Source organism: Eleginops maclovinus, chromosome 9, assembly GCF_036324505.1.
Source record: "Eleginops maclovinus isolate JMC-PN-2008 ecotype Puerto Natales chromosome 9, JC_Emac_rtc_rv5, whole genome shotgun sequence".
In the NCBI taxonomy this organism is placed as follows: domain Eukaryota; kingdom Metazoa; phylum Chordata; class Actinopteri; order Perciformes; family Eleginopidae; genus Eleginops; species Eleginops maclovinus.
In genome coordinates this window covers 13,631,412-13,648,584 of record NC_086357.1, presented here as the reverse complement: position 1 = coordinate 13,648,584, position 17,173 = coordinate 13,631,412, and the positions used below count along the sequence as shown (strand labels likewise).

The 17,173-nt window shown below is 40.9% G+C and overlaps 1 protein-coding gene across 3 annotated transcripts in view; it reads left to right on the top strand.

Moving 5' to 3' along the window:
* The window catches only part of pde4ba (phosphodiesterase 4B, cAMP-specific a), a 126,948-nt gene extending 110,016 nt beyond the window's left edge, over nt 1–16,932 (top strand). For all 3 annotated transcript variants that reach the window (XM_063892127.1, XM_063892128.1, XM_063892129.1), the window contains 8 exons: nt 7,409–7,502; nt 10,680–10,963; nt 11,078–11,242; nt 11,809–11,908; nt 12,049–12,203; nt 12,305–12,427; nt 13,000–13,182; nt 13,279–16,932. In XM_063892127.1, coding sequence (XP_063748197.1) covers nt 7,409–7,502; nt 10,680–10,963; nt 11,078–11,242; nt 11,809–11,908; nt 12,049–12,203; nt 12,305–12,427; nt 13,000–13,182; nt 13,279–13,707 — 1,533 coding nt within the window. In that variant the 3' untranslated portion in view covers nt 13,708–16,932. The remainder of the gene's footprint in view (nt 1–7,408; nt 7,503–10,679; nt 10,964–11,077; nt 11,243–11,808; nt 11,909–12,048; nt 12,204–12,304; nt 12,428–12,999; nt 13,183–13,278) is intronic.
* The last annotated feature ends 241 nt before the right edge of the window (nt 16,933–17,173 follow it).

Sequence of the window (17,173 nt, the reverse complement as noted above, 5' to 3'; positions counted from 1 at the left end):
TGTGTGTGTGTGTGTGTGTGTGTGTGTGTGTGTGTGTGTGTGTGTGTGTGTGTGTGTGTGTGTGTGTGTGTGTGTGTGTGTGTGTGTGTGTGTGTGTGTGTGTGTGTGTGAGGGCAGAGTGACTCTCTCTAGACGACAATAGACATCCCATCATGCCCGTTTAGATGGTTGTTTTTTATATATCCTATTACTGTCGTCATCTGGAATTTCCTCCGACACTGACAGTCAGCTGGACTGGTTTTGGTTTGAACACATGGACTGGATAAATATGATTTACCACTTCAAACAACAGACATGATATTACAAACAATAGATATAAGGCTACAAGACAACTGAATTAAACAGGAGAGCAGAATGTGTCCAGGGTTTTTCCAACAGAATAAAAACTCACATTTTTCTATTATATTCATAACTGTGGTTAAGATGCTGATTCATACCGACCTCACATATATGGACTCGTGGGACAAATGTTCTCACTGTAGACAGTAATTTCAGCACTTTTGCAATCACAAAATATTTTGCAAAATTGATGCAAACATTAACCACAGGTTCTGATTGATTTCAGGAGCCTCTCCAACTCGAGAAATTCCAAAATATCCCAACTATGGATGAATAAAGGAACAGTTCTACCATGGTATTGACAGAAAATACTCTGAAAACTAGCAAACCCAGAAATATATTACCTTTAAATTAACCTTTAAGAATGATGCAAATTCAGATGTGTTTCTCCCGTCATTCAGCCAGCATTGAGAGTGCTGGACGTGACTGGTCAGGTGGCACAATGTGTTTGTTGTGTATTATGACCCTTTCTCATTGATGTGACTTGCGTGAATGCGAACTTGCACGTAACCATCGGATAAAGACTCTTTCAAACATGTCTGTCTTGTATGCATGAACTTTTTGTGTTTGTGTGCGTATGAGTGTGTACATGGTTCTGTGTCCATATTGACATTAGGTTAATCCCATTGATATCTAAGCAATCTTACTCCTAACCTTGTTTTCACAGTAAACTGAAACATTGCACAACTGCTGCCGCTCTGTCATGTGGTGCGTAAAACTCAACCTGGTTTTATTAACATGAACATGCCACTCAGCTAATGTGACCCCTCGACTACCTATTGTGTGAAGATGGAAAAACTGTTATCCAAGCTGTGTTAAAGTATGGAACATAAGTACGTGGGAGGTGAAATTTGAGAGACTGTTTGTGTACCTTCAAGGTGAAGTGCAGGCTGTCGCTGCTGAGGGCTCAAAGCACCTGACTGTCCTCCTTGTTATGAATGGCTGACATAGACGCGTCAAGGCCTGTTGTGAGTTGGAATATTTCTCTGTGTTGAGGCTGTAGGCCCTCTGTTTGAGTCTAGGGATGAAATTATAAATCAAGTATCTATTACGATATTGGCACAAAGAATTTGGTAACCTATATATTGTTAATTAAGTCATCAGGCAAGCAAAACAAATATATATATATATATATATATACTGTATATATATATATATATATATTGCTGTTAGTTTTTGATGTGCAGATTTGAACTTTTCCTCTGTAAAGTAAGCTTAAAAACTACTTGATAAATGTGTGAATTTTTTCTACAAAGGCAACACCACAGTGCTTTTGGTTATAATCCATATGAAGCCATGCTACATTTTCAAGTTAAAGAAAATCCACTGGAAGTGTTTTAGTCATTAGCATGGATTGAAAAAGGGTGATCTCAACAGTGTCCACCCCAGAGCTGTGACTGTTGACTGCAGGAGTTGTGAACGAAAAGATTAGAAGCACAAGAGGCAAGAGGCGGGACTACCCCCATGAGGGAGTGTGTATGAGCCAGAAGTCTGTCTCTCCTGCACACACACAGTCAACCATTGCTTCACATACAGTACACAGGGTGTGAGGTGTAGCCTAGTCAGACCTCGAAGCCCAAAGTGAGTCACTAGAGCTGTTGCGTTTCTCGGCGTCAGAGAGCCAAGGCTTGGTCCTTTAACTCATGCTGTAGTCAGACTGGGACAGACACTTTATCAGACGGCTGCTCCGCTCTACTCTGCACTCTACACACAGCAACATGGGAGCCTGCTGCTTTGACAAGAAAGAGAGGAAGTTAGGGAAGCTCAATGGTTGGAGAAAGGTGAGTTATTCTGGATTTTTCAAAAGTTTGTTCTTAAGAGTTTAGCTTTTTGTTGTCGGTTACTCTGTGTCTCTTTGGTTGATTTTGAGTGCTAAACTTTACTTAACATGATATAACTTGGACATGCTTTGTTTTTTTACACACTTTTCAGAGGTTCTTGCAAGGAACGGCGCATGCAGTCTGCTTTTAAGAACTCTTGTGCATACTTTATAATAAAACTGAATTAAGATTAGGACACTGAGAGAACTCTTTCCATCCTTTGAGAGAAAAGCCAAGTTTAATTCAGTGCAGATCGTAGGTAGAATGTCCTTTTGTCTGTTTCAGGTAGAAATGTCGTTTGTGGGATTACTTAAACTTTACTGTAAGATATCGGACTTTTAAGTTTTGTTCTGAAACAATGTTAAACTGAATGTTACCTATATTGTATTTGGTACTTAGTTGAACGACTCTTCAAAAACATTTTTGTTGGAAAAAAAGCATCTTAACATCAGCCTGTGAGTTTGACTTTCTTTCGAAGAGTCTGTCATTTAGGCTACATGAGACCCAGTCAGGTTATACGTTTCATTTCTGCATTGTATCAAATCCTGTGAGTTTTATTTTTTCGGACTGAGGCTGAACGCTCCGATCATCTGTGGAGAAGATAGAGGTAGCGGCAAAGTGGTTAGGTGCTGCTAAATAGTGGCTTTGTTAAAAAACTGGATGAACCAAGAATGGCTAAACTTTTTTTTCTCACAAGTTAGGAGGATACTTGACATTACTTTTGTTTGCATGATAGAACATTGCTTTCTGTGTTTTTTGAGCCCTCATTTGAGTATTCAATAATGAGGTTTTTTTGGTAAGACACTCTTCAAGCATTTTGGTCAAGCTTTTTTTGTTTCTTGGTGTTATACTGCCTCTGTAATATTTCACACCAGATTGTTTTCTGCTTTCGAAGCAACCAGATCTCAAGTGTGCAGTTGGGTAGCCTGTTAACTGTTCTCCTTCAGCCAAAAATGGTGTTGCACACCACATCTAACTCTGAGACCTCGCGCAGCTGGAAGTAATAGAAATGAATCACTCAGCTGAGAAATTGCTGGCTTAATTATTTCTCTCACTGCATTTTTTTGTCTCTGTTTGTGAAAGCTGAATGTTGTTTCTGATACCTCTTAAAGTTTAGATTCAGAGAAATTAATCTACTCTTCCTCATAAAGATACACATGTGCATGAGTGAGTCAGAGGAAGTGAGATGTTTTCATGCCATCTCTCAGAATCTTCTGTAGCTTCATCTGAGATACGCATGGTTCATACATGGGAAGGTTTCTCGGTTTCTACTTTTCTACTACTTTTTTTTCTCAGTTTCGACTTATGTCACACTAAGTCTTTGCTATTGCGCCAGTGTTACCTCCCTGCGTCATATTTTGCCAAAGCGAGAAGAAGATAAACCACAACCGTAGGTTTTGCCTCCAAACGATTTCTAAAGTCACTATAGGTAATGTTGCATACTGTAGATGTAAGATTATTTTTGGGAAACTAATGTAAACAAGAGATCAGATGGTAAAGAAATGTGGTTATGGTTTATAATTAATTTAATTAAAGCTACTAAGGAAAAACATTTTTAGGTTAAAAGATGTAACCTATTAGTGTTTTTGGTTTTCTTTTCAAAACTTTCACTCATCTTTGTAAATACAGATTTCCAGATTACTTTGTTGAGACAGTAACTGTTTGCATGTTTTGATATTGTTGAGAAAAATGTAATTTACACAGTATTTTTTCCGTAGGTCAAGCAGTGCACTTCTGTCACTGCAGGGTTAAGAGGTCATAAATCTCTGAAGACGGAGCATGCTGTTTTATTGCAGACTGAGCATAGTACACCCACTAGTGGCTCAAAGCCACAACTTCAATCTGTACCACTTCAGATGAAAATCAAGCAAAGAAATGTGCATAAGAAAGGAACTGGACCGTAGTTTGTAGCCATTTTAAGGAACTTGGTTGCACCTAATATACCTAAATACACCTACATATACTTAAGGAAAGGAGGAAAACATACTACATAAAAGACTTATAAGGAGGGAAAGAAGCACATATGTGATATACCTATACCTATATATAGGTATATCACATACGTGCTTCTTGTGAAAAAGACATACCCACAAAGCTTCGAGGGGCTTAACTCCCTCAAGCGTCATGGTGTCAGTAGGAGGTAAAGCGGCTTGCCTTCAGCCCCTGATAAATAACACAATCAAATACACAGTTGCAATAATACACACATACGAGTGTGTAAAACTTGCATGTGACATATCAGTATCAATTGTGTTTAACTGTAGATAATAGCATTTGTAGGCTGCTGCTGAGTGTGTGCACTGAGGCATTTCTTTCAGCCCTTGGGGAAGCATAGCTCTTCAACACCTTGCAGAGATATCCCCCGCTGTTATTTCTGGTTTCTTTATATATTATGCAGTGAGCTATTATATAAAGAGCTGCCTCCTCTGTTTCCCTTTTTTATTTATTTTTTCCTCTCGCGTCCCACCTCCCTGCTTCTGGTTCTTTCCCTCAGTGGGAGGATAATCCGGGATCCTCTCGGGGAAGCTTTGATCTCCCCCTCATCTTTCCAAACTTGTTCGCACACAAATGCATCGGACTGAGAGGTTCTGTGGGAACTGCTGTTTACAGTTTCCCATGGATTGGCTCTGAACAGACAAAAACTGGATATTTTCTCATTAGCGAAGCAGAAGAGCGATCCGTTGAGGGGTTTCACGGAACCATAATTGTGACATTAAAAGATAAAAAGCACAAGCAGCACCATCAAAATGGGCTGCTGGTTGTGGTGTAACAGTATATTCCAGTCAGGTGGCCCCAGCCTTGTACACTGCAGCAGTATCAACACCTGCTCCAAGGACAGCCCATTGATTCTGCCAGCGAGGCAGACAGACAGAGAGATTGATGACAGTGTTGGCAGCAGGGAGAGAAATTGACATGTAAGTGTTGGAGAGTGAGGGAGAGATGGAGCGGAGGGGAGGGGGAGGTCGATGAATGTGAGCAGAGGCAATGTGTGTGGTGTGTTCTCGTGACAGATCAGCAGCTACACCACATGTCTGCCTTGGAAAAGGATAAGGGGAAGCCTCTCCTCCTTTTTAAAACAGCCCTACACTATCTACCTGATGCTGTTGCCATGGCGTTGCAGTGTTCTGGTAATTGGCGCGCACACACTTTCACACAGGCCGACCTAATTGGAGATGGATGCAATTATCTCCCATCACTCTTTTTTTCTTTTCCTCTTCTCTGACCGTCTTCCTCACTCCCTAGTTGTCTCACGCTTGGTAAAAATAGCCCTGCAGAGTTACCCTATAATATTATTATGGGATGAAGATAATGAACAGGGTTATGAGTTATCCACAATGGCCGCCATGCTCGGGATGTCAGTACACAACAGAAGACTCAAAAGAGGGAGAGGATAATAATAGAGATAATGGCGATAAATTCAGTCGCATTCACATTCCTCAAACCTGCTCCATCCTCACTATTAAACTATTGTTTTACTGTAGAGGGAAGGCATTCCTTCACAATGGCTGAACTGACGTCATAAAATAATGCCTTTGAGAAGGAATTACAGGGGCTGGGAATAGACAAGAATGGGATTTATGGGCAGCAGTTGCACAGCTGGAAAACGTGATTTGAGAGGACATCTTATCTGGAACTCAAGTCTGGATATGAAATATCAGTCACTCAAACATACCATCACAACCTCGTGTTTACACCAATGCCAAGCCATAATTAGGGCTCCCCCCTTTTCCCCACTTTCTGTCAAATCATGTGTTCTGTAAAGAGCGTGTTGCTGGGGCTGGCAGACTAGAGCGGGGGGAAAGAGACAGGAGAGGGAGGGAATGAAAGAGAGAGAGAAAAGCAGGGTAGGAGGGGGAAGTTAGTGCTACGGCAGTGAGAGCAGCAAAGCAAGACAAATCCAGTGGAGGAACCCCCCCTCCAGTCAGATGAACATCACTGCCTCACTCCCTCCCTCCTGCTTCACCCGTCTCCATCGTTGTTTTTTTCCCCCTCCTCCCTTCCTAGCTCCTCTATAATTCTTCAGTGCACTGAGAGTCCCCTGCTCACGGCTCCAGCTGCTGCTGCTCCAAACCACCGAGCCTGTTGGATCTCCTCCTCTCCTCGCTACATCGTCTTCTTTTTCCTCTATTTTTCTGTCCATCTATTCTTGCATCCATCCACAGGCATGGCGACTAAAAGCGGGCCTTTTTATGCTGCTGAGAGGGAGAGTGAGCCATCATCAAGCTGCTCTCTTAGCTGCTGAAAAGGGAAACAAAAGAGAAGAGAGGAGGGATCTTTTTTTCCTTTTTGGCGCTGAAAGAATCCTGTTTGTCTGCCTCCATTTTTTTCAATTGGATTACAGTTCTGGCTTTGTGTAGGAACCAAAAAACGGGGTCCAAAATGCCTGAAGCAAATTACCTGCTGTCGGTGTCTTGGGGTTACATTAAGGTGTGTGGCGCTTATCTACGTAGCATGTCGGGATAACATAATGATTTTATTGTATCACTTTGCTGTGTTGCTGTTGAAATTAAGCATTCTGATAATTATTTTGTGGAGCATTTGATATTACTATTCTAGCCTAATTACACCAAAATATATTTCCATCATGATGAGGGGGTCTGACAGAATGGAGTTTGTGGCTCAGGCTCCATCTTGAGCCCTTTGCAGAGCTCTGTGTGTCTGTATATGTGTGTTGGTCTATATTTGTGTGCACGCGCATGCATCAGTCAGAAACAGCTGCTGCTGCAGTGCTTGGGTCTCCATGTTCTGTCAAATGCATCCGCCTCCCTCAACTATTTCATCTATCAAAATGGTTCATGTTATTGAAAGTACATGAACATTTAAAGAATGTATGTAAGAAAGAGGAATTTAGAGAGCACTGTGCAGATTTTACTCTTGACATCATTGAAATGTTTGCACACTGAGGTGAAGCAGCTAAATAGGCCCCAGAAAAGTGATCCAGTACAATAAAACTGAAATTTTGTTGCCGGGGGTAAATTGATGGTTAGTAAAAGGGGTCGACTTCCCCACTTGTAAAACAAATAATGATCAGCATCCTTAATTAATTCCAAGTAAAATGGGGAGGAAAACAACATGTGTGTCCCCCCCACTGATTTTACACTGTAATTAAATAATAATCTCGAGCTGGTGGAATACTGCTGCATTTTCCATGGAATCTTGTACCATAATGTTTCCCAGGTTTTCCCCTCTCTGGAAACTGACGACATTTCTTTTCTCTCCCCCCTCCTCTCCCTGTTGTACTCTTGCAGTTCAAGAGGATGTTGAATCGGGAGTTGACGCACCTATCTGAGATGAGTCGATCCGGGAATCAGGTTTCAGAATTCATCTCCAACACCTTCCTAGGTAAAGTCTTGTGTACATACATTCAAAATCACACTAAGCACTCACTAATCTTGTCTTTACAGTTCATCAAAATCATTACAGACAATGACTGTATTCAAATATAAATATAAAGTCCCAACAACTAGTATAAAAATACAAATATAAACCATTTAGTTGCTCACAGTGACCGCCCCACTCTGTTTTGCTGCAATGTTTTTGTGGCGATTCAGTACATGTTAAGCTGTGCAAGTTGATCTGGCAGGCTTTTCTGTGGGGGCGTACCATGAAACACTGCGCCATTTAGTTTTGTCTAGATGTTAATGCCATTGGGCTCAAAATGGCCAGAATTATTGTGTGTGTACATTTCTTAAAGAATTACGAAAAAGTGTGTTTAAGATAGCTGAATAGTGTGAAAAGTGAATTTGAAAACAAACGGCTTGTTAACCAGAATCTGAGTGGTTTTGAAGTGATTCAGTCAGTGGGGGTTTGCACATTTGAGCTCTGACAATAGATCAATATACATAAATATCTATTTATACTCTGTTTAGATACTTTTCTTCTTCTCTTTTTTGACACCCACATGTACATCATGTTTCTCAACCCGGTACCAAATCACTCTATTTAGACACTGTATGGCAAAAAAAGCTGAAAAGTGGCACTGTGTGCCGATTTCTTCAAATGGGTTCAAAATAGGCTTTTGGTAAATAGGAGAATCCCACAGGAGCTAACGAAAAACATGCTGAAAGTTATATAAATGATTGAATTATTCGAAATATAGATTGGAAAACAAAAGGATAGCAGAAGTGTGACAGAACACTCATGAGGTAGTTCAGATTATTTATGGACAGTGGCTTCTGATCGATTGGCAACCTGATCCGGTTTAGTGTTGTTCGCGGATCCCCCCTCACCGGATCATAGAGAGAGAGGGGAAGGTTGATGAGAGACATAGAAACAGCAAACGTGGGAGGGAGGGAGAGGGAGATGACTGCAGTGAGGTAAAAAAAATAGAGGTATAGAGGAACCCCCTTAGCTGGCAGTGAGATGATCTCGGCAGATTCAGTGACTCATCCCCATCTTAATGCATCTTTGTCAGCGGGGGACACCTTGTTGTCACTCCACCTCTTGCTGCCCCGAGAATCCCGACAGATATGACTATCGCTTCGATAAAGAAATCGGGATTACCCCGCTCGTGGTAGAAAGAAATAACATTTATGAGGAGTGGGTGGGGAAAAAAACGGCTGAAGCAGCAAAGCTGGCGTGGTTGGGCCTCAGCTGACCAGTAGGACTGTTTAATCCTCCCATCCATTAAGATTAGTATCACGTCAGTAATGGCTTTATTTCTGCTCTATATATTTATTTTTATAAAAGCAACCATTTAGGCCCAGATAAATGATCATTTCCAGCCACATGTCATATTCTGCAGAGGTTACTCTTGGATACACATAATTCCCAATCAAATAAAAAAATAAAGACGGCAGAGTCACTCATTGAGGGCAATTTCAGACCAGGATTTCTCACTTTCCATCAAAGATTGTTGGCAGACAGCACCCAGGCCATCCACATATGCCTTTAACCCTGTCACAGCTGTCCTTGCAGCATAGTTCTGTCATAATTCCCTTTGATCAGCCAGCAGCAGAACACACCTAGTTTGGGGAATACACCAAGGGAAAAAATGTCCCCAAAAAAACCCACCCCTCCCCACCTTCCCTACTGCATCTGCATCTCTCAGAAGAGACCATATGGAGGAGGATGAAAAAGAAATCGAAATTAACGTGGGAGGTGACAGAGTGGTGGGAAAGAGAAGGGAGAACAGGAGAGAAACAACAGAGCAAAATGCAACACATTTTTACTTTGGCTGCTTCAGTATTATTATTATTTTTGTGAAATCATTGTCTCGAATGTGAAAAATAGCAGAAGATAAGCTTAATGCAAAAAGAGAGGAGTGACAACAGATGAGAAAACAGAGAGAAAATTTACTTTTGTCCAAAATGGGAGGATTTTATCTGGTAGAATATGGAAACCAGGATAATGTTCAGTGAGCTTAAAATGTCCCAAGTAATGTATCAGTCGTATCAAATCAACAGCAGACCAGGGTCCATGTTGTCTGAAGTATATTGGCACTTACTTATATAGAAAGATGATAAGAAGGACACTGAAAACTTTCACAAACGGATCTCTCTCTCTCACACCCACATACATGTAAAGGACACAAAGACACCACACAGCACTGGTGATAATGATGGCTTGTAATAAATTAGGGCAATATATTGCTCTTCCCCTTGTTTCCCACGCAGCACATGTCTGACAGCACTTAATTGGCCATTCTCAATTACCACTGGAGGACTGAAGAGAGAGCGAGAGACAGAGAGAAAAAGCAGAGAAAACAAAGAAAGAGAGAGAGGGAGAGCGTGAGAGTGAAAGTGATTATTTGAATTACAGCTGGTAATTGAATAACCCTCCACAGGGGAAGGCTGATAGCTGGGGCTTGATAGATGAGTGTGCAGCTCACATTCGTGCCGATAGCCAGTCCCTTCAGGACTTCATTCAATTCCCCTATGATAAACATGAAGACCCCTGCTGCTTATGACTTATTATTGGCAAGTTTTCTGAACACTTTCATTTTCAATATTTTTTTTGAAAGTCTATGTAGCCAGTCGAACTGTGGTTGGCTGAGTAAACTTATAAATAAGATAAACTGGACATAACAATCCCACTCTACACTTGTGATTTGATAAAGCTGTGAAAGATGTGGCAGCTTATTGAATGGCTGACTTTATGGAGCTGCCTTAACTGTGTAGGAGCCGCAGCTCTCAGTCTTTCAATGGACTGACTTGTGAAAGTAAAGAGAACAGGAGATGAGATGTGAGCCACCTGCTGAGATTGGGGGGGGGGGGCAGAGACAAATGAACAGTAGCAGCTCAGAGAGACTGCAGGTGGAGGACAGGGCAGCATGAATGAACAAATGAATGGAGGCACAGATGATGAATGAGTGAATAAATAAATCCCTCAGTAGCCAACCAGCTGCAGGTGTTTCTATAGTGCAAGTGCACCTGGATCCATGGGCAGCATATGCACTCATTTTATTGCAGAGTAGATTAATTATTCAACCTCGTCTTGTGTGACGCCAAATTGGAATTTAAGCCATTTTTTCTTAGACATTTGTAAAAACCAACAACTTTCTATCTTCTTGTCCCTCAGACAAACAGAATGAGGTGGAGATGCCGTCGCCGACATCTAAGACGCGAGAAAAGAAGAAGCAGCAGAGGCAGCAGCTGATGACACAGATCAGCGGAGTCAAAAAGGTTTCCCATGGGCCTTCGCTCTCCACCAGCAGCATCTCACGTTTCGGCGTCAAGACCGATAAGGAGGAGCTGCTGTCCAAAGAGCTGGAGGACCTCAACAAGTGGGGCCTGAACATCTTCACTGTTTCAGAGTATTCCAATAGTCGGCCTCTTACCTGCATCATGTATGCCATCTTCCAGGTATGAACTTTCTGGAATTCTGCATTCTGTTGTTTCTCCACTTGCCGTTATTGTTTATTTCTACTAAAATCAACCACACTTATTCCTAAACAATCTACCATTTTGTATTCCTAGGAGAGAGACCTGTTAAAGACATTTCAAATCCCTGTGGATACGTTCGTGGCCTACATGATGACGTTGGAGGATCATTACCATTCAGATGTGGCCTACCATAACAGCCTGCATGCTGCTGACGTAGCCCAATCCACACACATTCTCCTCTCCACCCCCGCCCTAGATGTAAGTTATTATATCAAGTTAATTATAGTAATTGTGTTTAATACCTCAGATCAGGGTCTTGGCATATTATCAAAATAAGGTACACTTTCAACTCTAGGGGTTAAACAAAAATCACCACTTCTGACTGAGACACCAGCGATCCACAGAATTAATGGAAAACTAAATTACAGGCGTGAGCGCTTACATCACACCATGTGTAACTTTCCTGGATTGCCACATCAGCTTTCAAGAGCTCACACTCCTTCCATTGAATCATATCTTCTCCCCTTGATCAGGGAATTACCCTTCGTTCCTCCGTGACTTATTTGTTAGAATTTCCCTGCGTGCATTTTGTATCAGTAGGTGGTAGGACACAGTCAGGTCAGAATGCCCCAGACTCTGGATCTCGATCTTCTCTTCTTGGCTGTCTTTCATCTATTGAATCCTCCTCACACAGTGTTATACATGTACTCGATCTGTGTAGTTTAAAATGAAGGAAGACAGCTAGCTTTGTATTTGATACAAAATTGGCATAGAGTATATAGTTTGTTCTTTTGTTTAATGTTTTGTTTTCCTCCTTTTATTAGGCGGTGTTCACAGATCTTGAGATCCTAGCAGCCATCTTTGCTGCAGCTATCCATGATGTTGACCATCCTGGAGTATCAAACCAGTTCCTAATCAATACCAGTAAGTCAAAACATTAACCATCACAGGATTGATTTAATTGTTCTGTTGCTTTCTTGAACATGTATTCATTTCTGCTTTTAACAACCAAATAGAAGTCATCATGACAGAGACTAAAATGTATCTTTTTGACACCTTTTCAGACTCTGAGCTGGCGTTGATGTACAATGATGAGTCTGTGCTGGAAAACCATCACCTGGCTGTGGGATTCAAGCTACTACAGGAAGACAACTGTGATATATTCCAGAACGTCCCTAAGAAGCAGCGACAGTCCCTCCGCAAGATGGTCATCGACATGGTAAGGAAATCCTGATTCATAACATTTCCTCTTCTCGAAGTATAGTGTAACGTGCCCAAATTATTCTGATGCTGATGAATGATTCTCTTTCTTTTGTTTAGGTTTTGGCCACTGACATGTCCAAACACATGAGTCTGCTGGCTGATCTGAAGACTATGGTGGAGACAAAGAAGGTGACAAGTTCAGGAGTGCTGCTGCTGGATAACTACACAGACAGGATACAGGTGGGTGTTTTTTAACCTTTAAAAAAGGGATAGTCAAAAGAAAAAGCCTACTTAATATATTTCATTGGATGGACTGTGAGAATGTGATTGGACATACTATAAGCCCTCCACCTCTCTTTCGCAGCTTTTAATAGCTCTAATCAATAGTCAGTGTTGGCGGAGGTTACCCCGCCAATGGTCATTAGCCGGCCTCCTACATAGCTGACCTCTGCTCCCTGCTGTCACTCTTTTTCTCACTCCATCCGTCTTCTTTTTAACTTTAAGTGCTCCCTCTACATATGCCCCTTAATGACCTTCTGGGATTTCTTCTTTTTTAGACTGTTTTGTAGACTGACTTCCTTTCACAACAAAACACTTTATAGAAAGAACCTTGAATGGTGCTTCTTTGTAAATCTTATTCTTCTTAATCTAATTGTTATTTACAAGATACGTTTTTGTTAAGTGTATATATTTGAAAGTATAATTCAGATATTTTTTGCTCTAAATAAACAATAGTAATGTTTTCTTTTGGGGGGAAGAAACATACTCACTACACAAGCATTTACTAAATTCCAATTCTGCATTATTTTCAGGTGCTGCGTAACATGGTGCACTGTGCCGACCTGAGTAACCCCACCAAGTCCCTGGAACTGTATCGTCAGTGGACTGATCGGATAATGGAGGAGTTCTTCCACCAGGGAGACAGAGAGAGGGAGAGGGGGATGGAAATCAGTCCTATGTGTGATAAACACACAGCCTCAGTGGAGAAGAGCCAGGTAGGCACTCACGGACAAAATATCTGCATTCATATATGAAAGAAAAAGTTAAAATAACTCACTTCCAGTTCTAATGTGCCTGCTTTCTCCTTCTAGGTGGGTTTCATCGACTACATCGTGCACCCTCTGTGGGAGACATGGGCCGATTTGGTCCATCCTGATGCTCAGGACATTCTGGACACGCTGGAGGACAACAGGAACTGGTACCAGAGCATGATCCCCCAGAGCCCATCCCCGCCCTTCTACGACCAGGGCGTGCACGGACACAGTGGGGGGACTGGGGGTCAGGGAGGCGGGGAGAAATTCCAGTTTGAGCTCACCGTGGAGGAGGAGGACTTGAATGGAATAGAGAAGGATGGCGAAGGGGAGGAGGATGAGGAAGAAGAGGAAGAGGAGGAAGATAGCCTGGGAGACTCTCGGTCTCCTCCCCTGGACTATTTGGACGGTCCGGAGCTTGAGGAGGGAAGCATGATAGAGCCGGCAATAGAGATTGTGACTCATGAGGCATCACCCACAGACACATAGGGCTTCCATCATCAGGCTCACACGGTGATTTGAAAGTTTTTGGCAAAAGGGGGGAGATCCTCTTGCAGCTGTGCTTTTTAATAAGCCCATAGAAGCAAAGGCTTAGTTTGGTCCCTCACAGGGGCGTTTGCACTTGGGTGTTTAAAGCCAGACACGGACGGACAGTTTTGGTGAGGCGGCTTCAGAGTTCTCAGGAAATAATTACTGCGAACATTTTAGGCTTGATGGACAAGCGAGACTGAGAGTGGAACTTGAAGGATTTCGGCCAGTTTGGGAAATAGTTACTTTTCTTTTCTGGACCGGCATTAAATGGACATTGACACTACTGAGAGAAGTTTTGTACCTTAAGACTTTTTTACAGATATGATATGATCTAGAAGTAGCATAGATTAAGATCTACTGATGGAGACACATTTGTATAGCAAAAGAAAGTGTTTACTTTTTTCCTGTACCATTTGTCAAAGGACTTTTGTGTGCCTTTTTTACTATTGTCTTTATAATAGTTTTTTATTTATTGAACACTCTAGTATGTCTGTGAAATGGGTTTTTTTTTTTCTTATCTGAAAGAGCAAAATCTTATTTTGTATGTTAAAGAGAACAGTCTTCCATGTATTGGGCAATAGAGAAATCAAAACAAAAGTCGACAAACTCATCTGAATAGGGAAACATTAACGCCCACATTATACGCACATTTTGTCACATTTGTTTTTAAATCTGAGCACAATGTTTTGTACTTGGAATTCAAACGCTTAATTTCACTCATGGTTCATGTTACATTAATGTTTGTTGCTTTCTTTATCAGTTGTTGGTCAATGAATGTCACAGTCACACTAAGATACTTATTCATACTTCATCTCTCTTGACATCATCTTTCTCTTTTCTGTGTAACAGTCTGCAATCCATGGGTGGACTTCCTACCTCTTTCACACCAAAACTTGACTTTTGATGCAAAGTGCTACATGTCAAACTATTTGATCAGATATTCCTGCTACATTTTCAATGTACATTCATGGAGCATTTGATCTGTTTGATTTTTCTTTTCATTTCATCCACCAATTGTTTTTGTGTTGGTGTGAAAAAGAGGATAGTCTAGTTCAAACCCTCATAAACGGCAATCTATTAATAGATACAATCAGCAGCAATACGATCCAAGTCTAAAAGCAAACAGATCATGGATCAAGCTGCTTGGAAGTCAGGAATGAAGTCTACCAAGGACGAAATGCAGCGGTAAATCTATTTTTAGCCTACAAGTAGGCTGCAGTCATAATAATCCTGTTAGATGGAACAGGTCCTGACCCCAGACCCGTCTGATGTAATGCCACTACCCCCATCCCCACCCCTTGGCAATCAGGCCCAGGCCACATGATTAAAGGTGCTCGTACAGCACGGACATGACCCCAAAACAATCAGGCCGGCTAGTTCTTCCTCACAATAAAAATCCCTCAAGTGCTGCGTCAGGTCATTGACGTCAATTTATTTTTTTCTCCTCCCCCTTGACTGTATCAGGTTTCCAGGACAGTGGGGTTATTGGGATTACAAATAGATGGAATTGCTGGATTCGGCATGGCAGACTGTAGCATCTAGAAAAACAGAGAAATAATGAGGTGCTCTAGTTTGAAAACAAACCAAAAAAAGCCTGTTTTTGCTGCTGAACGGGGTTTGAAAATGGTGTGCAGATGTTACATTACTGCTCCTGACGCTTCCATGAATCATTTTTATTGATGTGCTAGTTGCATCTATATTTACAGCTCTCCATTTCCATATTGATTTACTGATATACTCAAAGGTACATTTATTTCACTCCAGCATGCGTGGCAACTGTGTGCAGTATGTATGTGTGTACAGTATGAAAGATTTTGTATCTGTGTGTGATTGGATGTGTTGACTCTGTCATCAGGCCTTACCACCATCACTCCTCACCTTTGTCCCTACTGTTTGTCGCTAGGAGCTCAAGTCGGTCCTTTTTGCTGTTTATAACAGTGTGTATTTATTCTCTACTTAAAGCTTGTAAATAAGAACTACTGGTTCAGTGTAAAATCTATTTTAATTTATATGCACTTGCATTACCTGGAATTGGTGGTGTCTAATGTGTAGAAGACTCTGGATTAGAGTCTTTTTATATATGTATTATATATTGTTTTTTATATAAATATATATATATATATAAATATATCTAAGTATATATTCGCACAATGTTTTGAGTGCCCAGCAGAGCAGCAGCTAAAGAGATGTTTTGTTGTCACATGAGGACCTTGTAACTCTAAAATAGTTTATTTTTATTTTCATAAGGACAATTAAAAACATTTAATAAACGTTTTATAAAATAATATTTAACAAAGATATACTTTGGCATCACTTCAATATTTTTGAAGTTTCTTTTCTCTTCGAAACTCGGTTTAGGCTTGGATTCAATTGTGAAATAATAGCCTTAATTTCAAAGAGGACGTGTCCTCATTTTGTTTCTTAGATCATTTTTCTGATTGGAACCTGATTTGGTCCAACTGAGATTTTGAAGCTACAAGGTTTTCATCTGACAGCACTAATTTGGTAACCCAGGGGCGACATAGAGGACATGTTAAACTGCATATGCTTGGAAATAGGATACATGCAGGCTAGCTAAGGAGCACAAAGGCTTAGTCGATGCTTGGTATCAAAGTACACCAAGAGCTTATTTTCTCTCAGCAGCTTGTCACAACCTTAGCTTCTCCATCCAGCATTTGAATGCAGATTGCTGATATATGAGGCCAGATAGATACAGGTTTACCGACAAACACAAAGCAATTGTCTCCTTTTACACTTAACGCACTTGATGTAAAAGTAGATAACACGGGGACTGTATTGATAGCATGCTACAATACGCCCGGCACTGACGTGAATCGTTCAGAATTAACAACAAAACATGGTCGTATGTAACTGATTGTGCTAATGTGTGAACTCTTTCTGACCAAACTTGTTAGCAGTTTTGAAATTCAAATTTGTCAGTATTAACATTGTTTATCTATGTTCAAGCTTTTTTTGGTCCTAGTTGTGTCCAAATGGTTAGCCAGATTTAGCACTATCTGCATGAGAGATGGTTTTTTTAATGTCAATAATATGTTCAAGTCCGCCAATTGGTGGGTTATTAAATGTTTCACACAATGTATGGTATTTTATTGTATATTGTGTTCGAAAAATGAATCTGAAATACTTTTTTTATTAAGTGATTAAAAGCAAAGCATGAATACATTCCTTGGATTTCTGATTTCTGTTTTTTTCTCACTTCACTGTAAAGGATCGCAGTCAATTAACAGCAGGTTTTTAACTGTATCAATTTCCTATTTTTTAAATACAGCACAATACTGGCACAACAAAAGATAATTATTAAATTACGGTTTTGTATTCTTAAAAGGAATCTGGATCCTGGATTCTGTCTTAATCTATCCCAATCACTCAAGTTATTTGGTGGTTACTGACATGTGTTTCATAA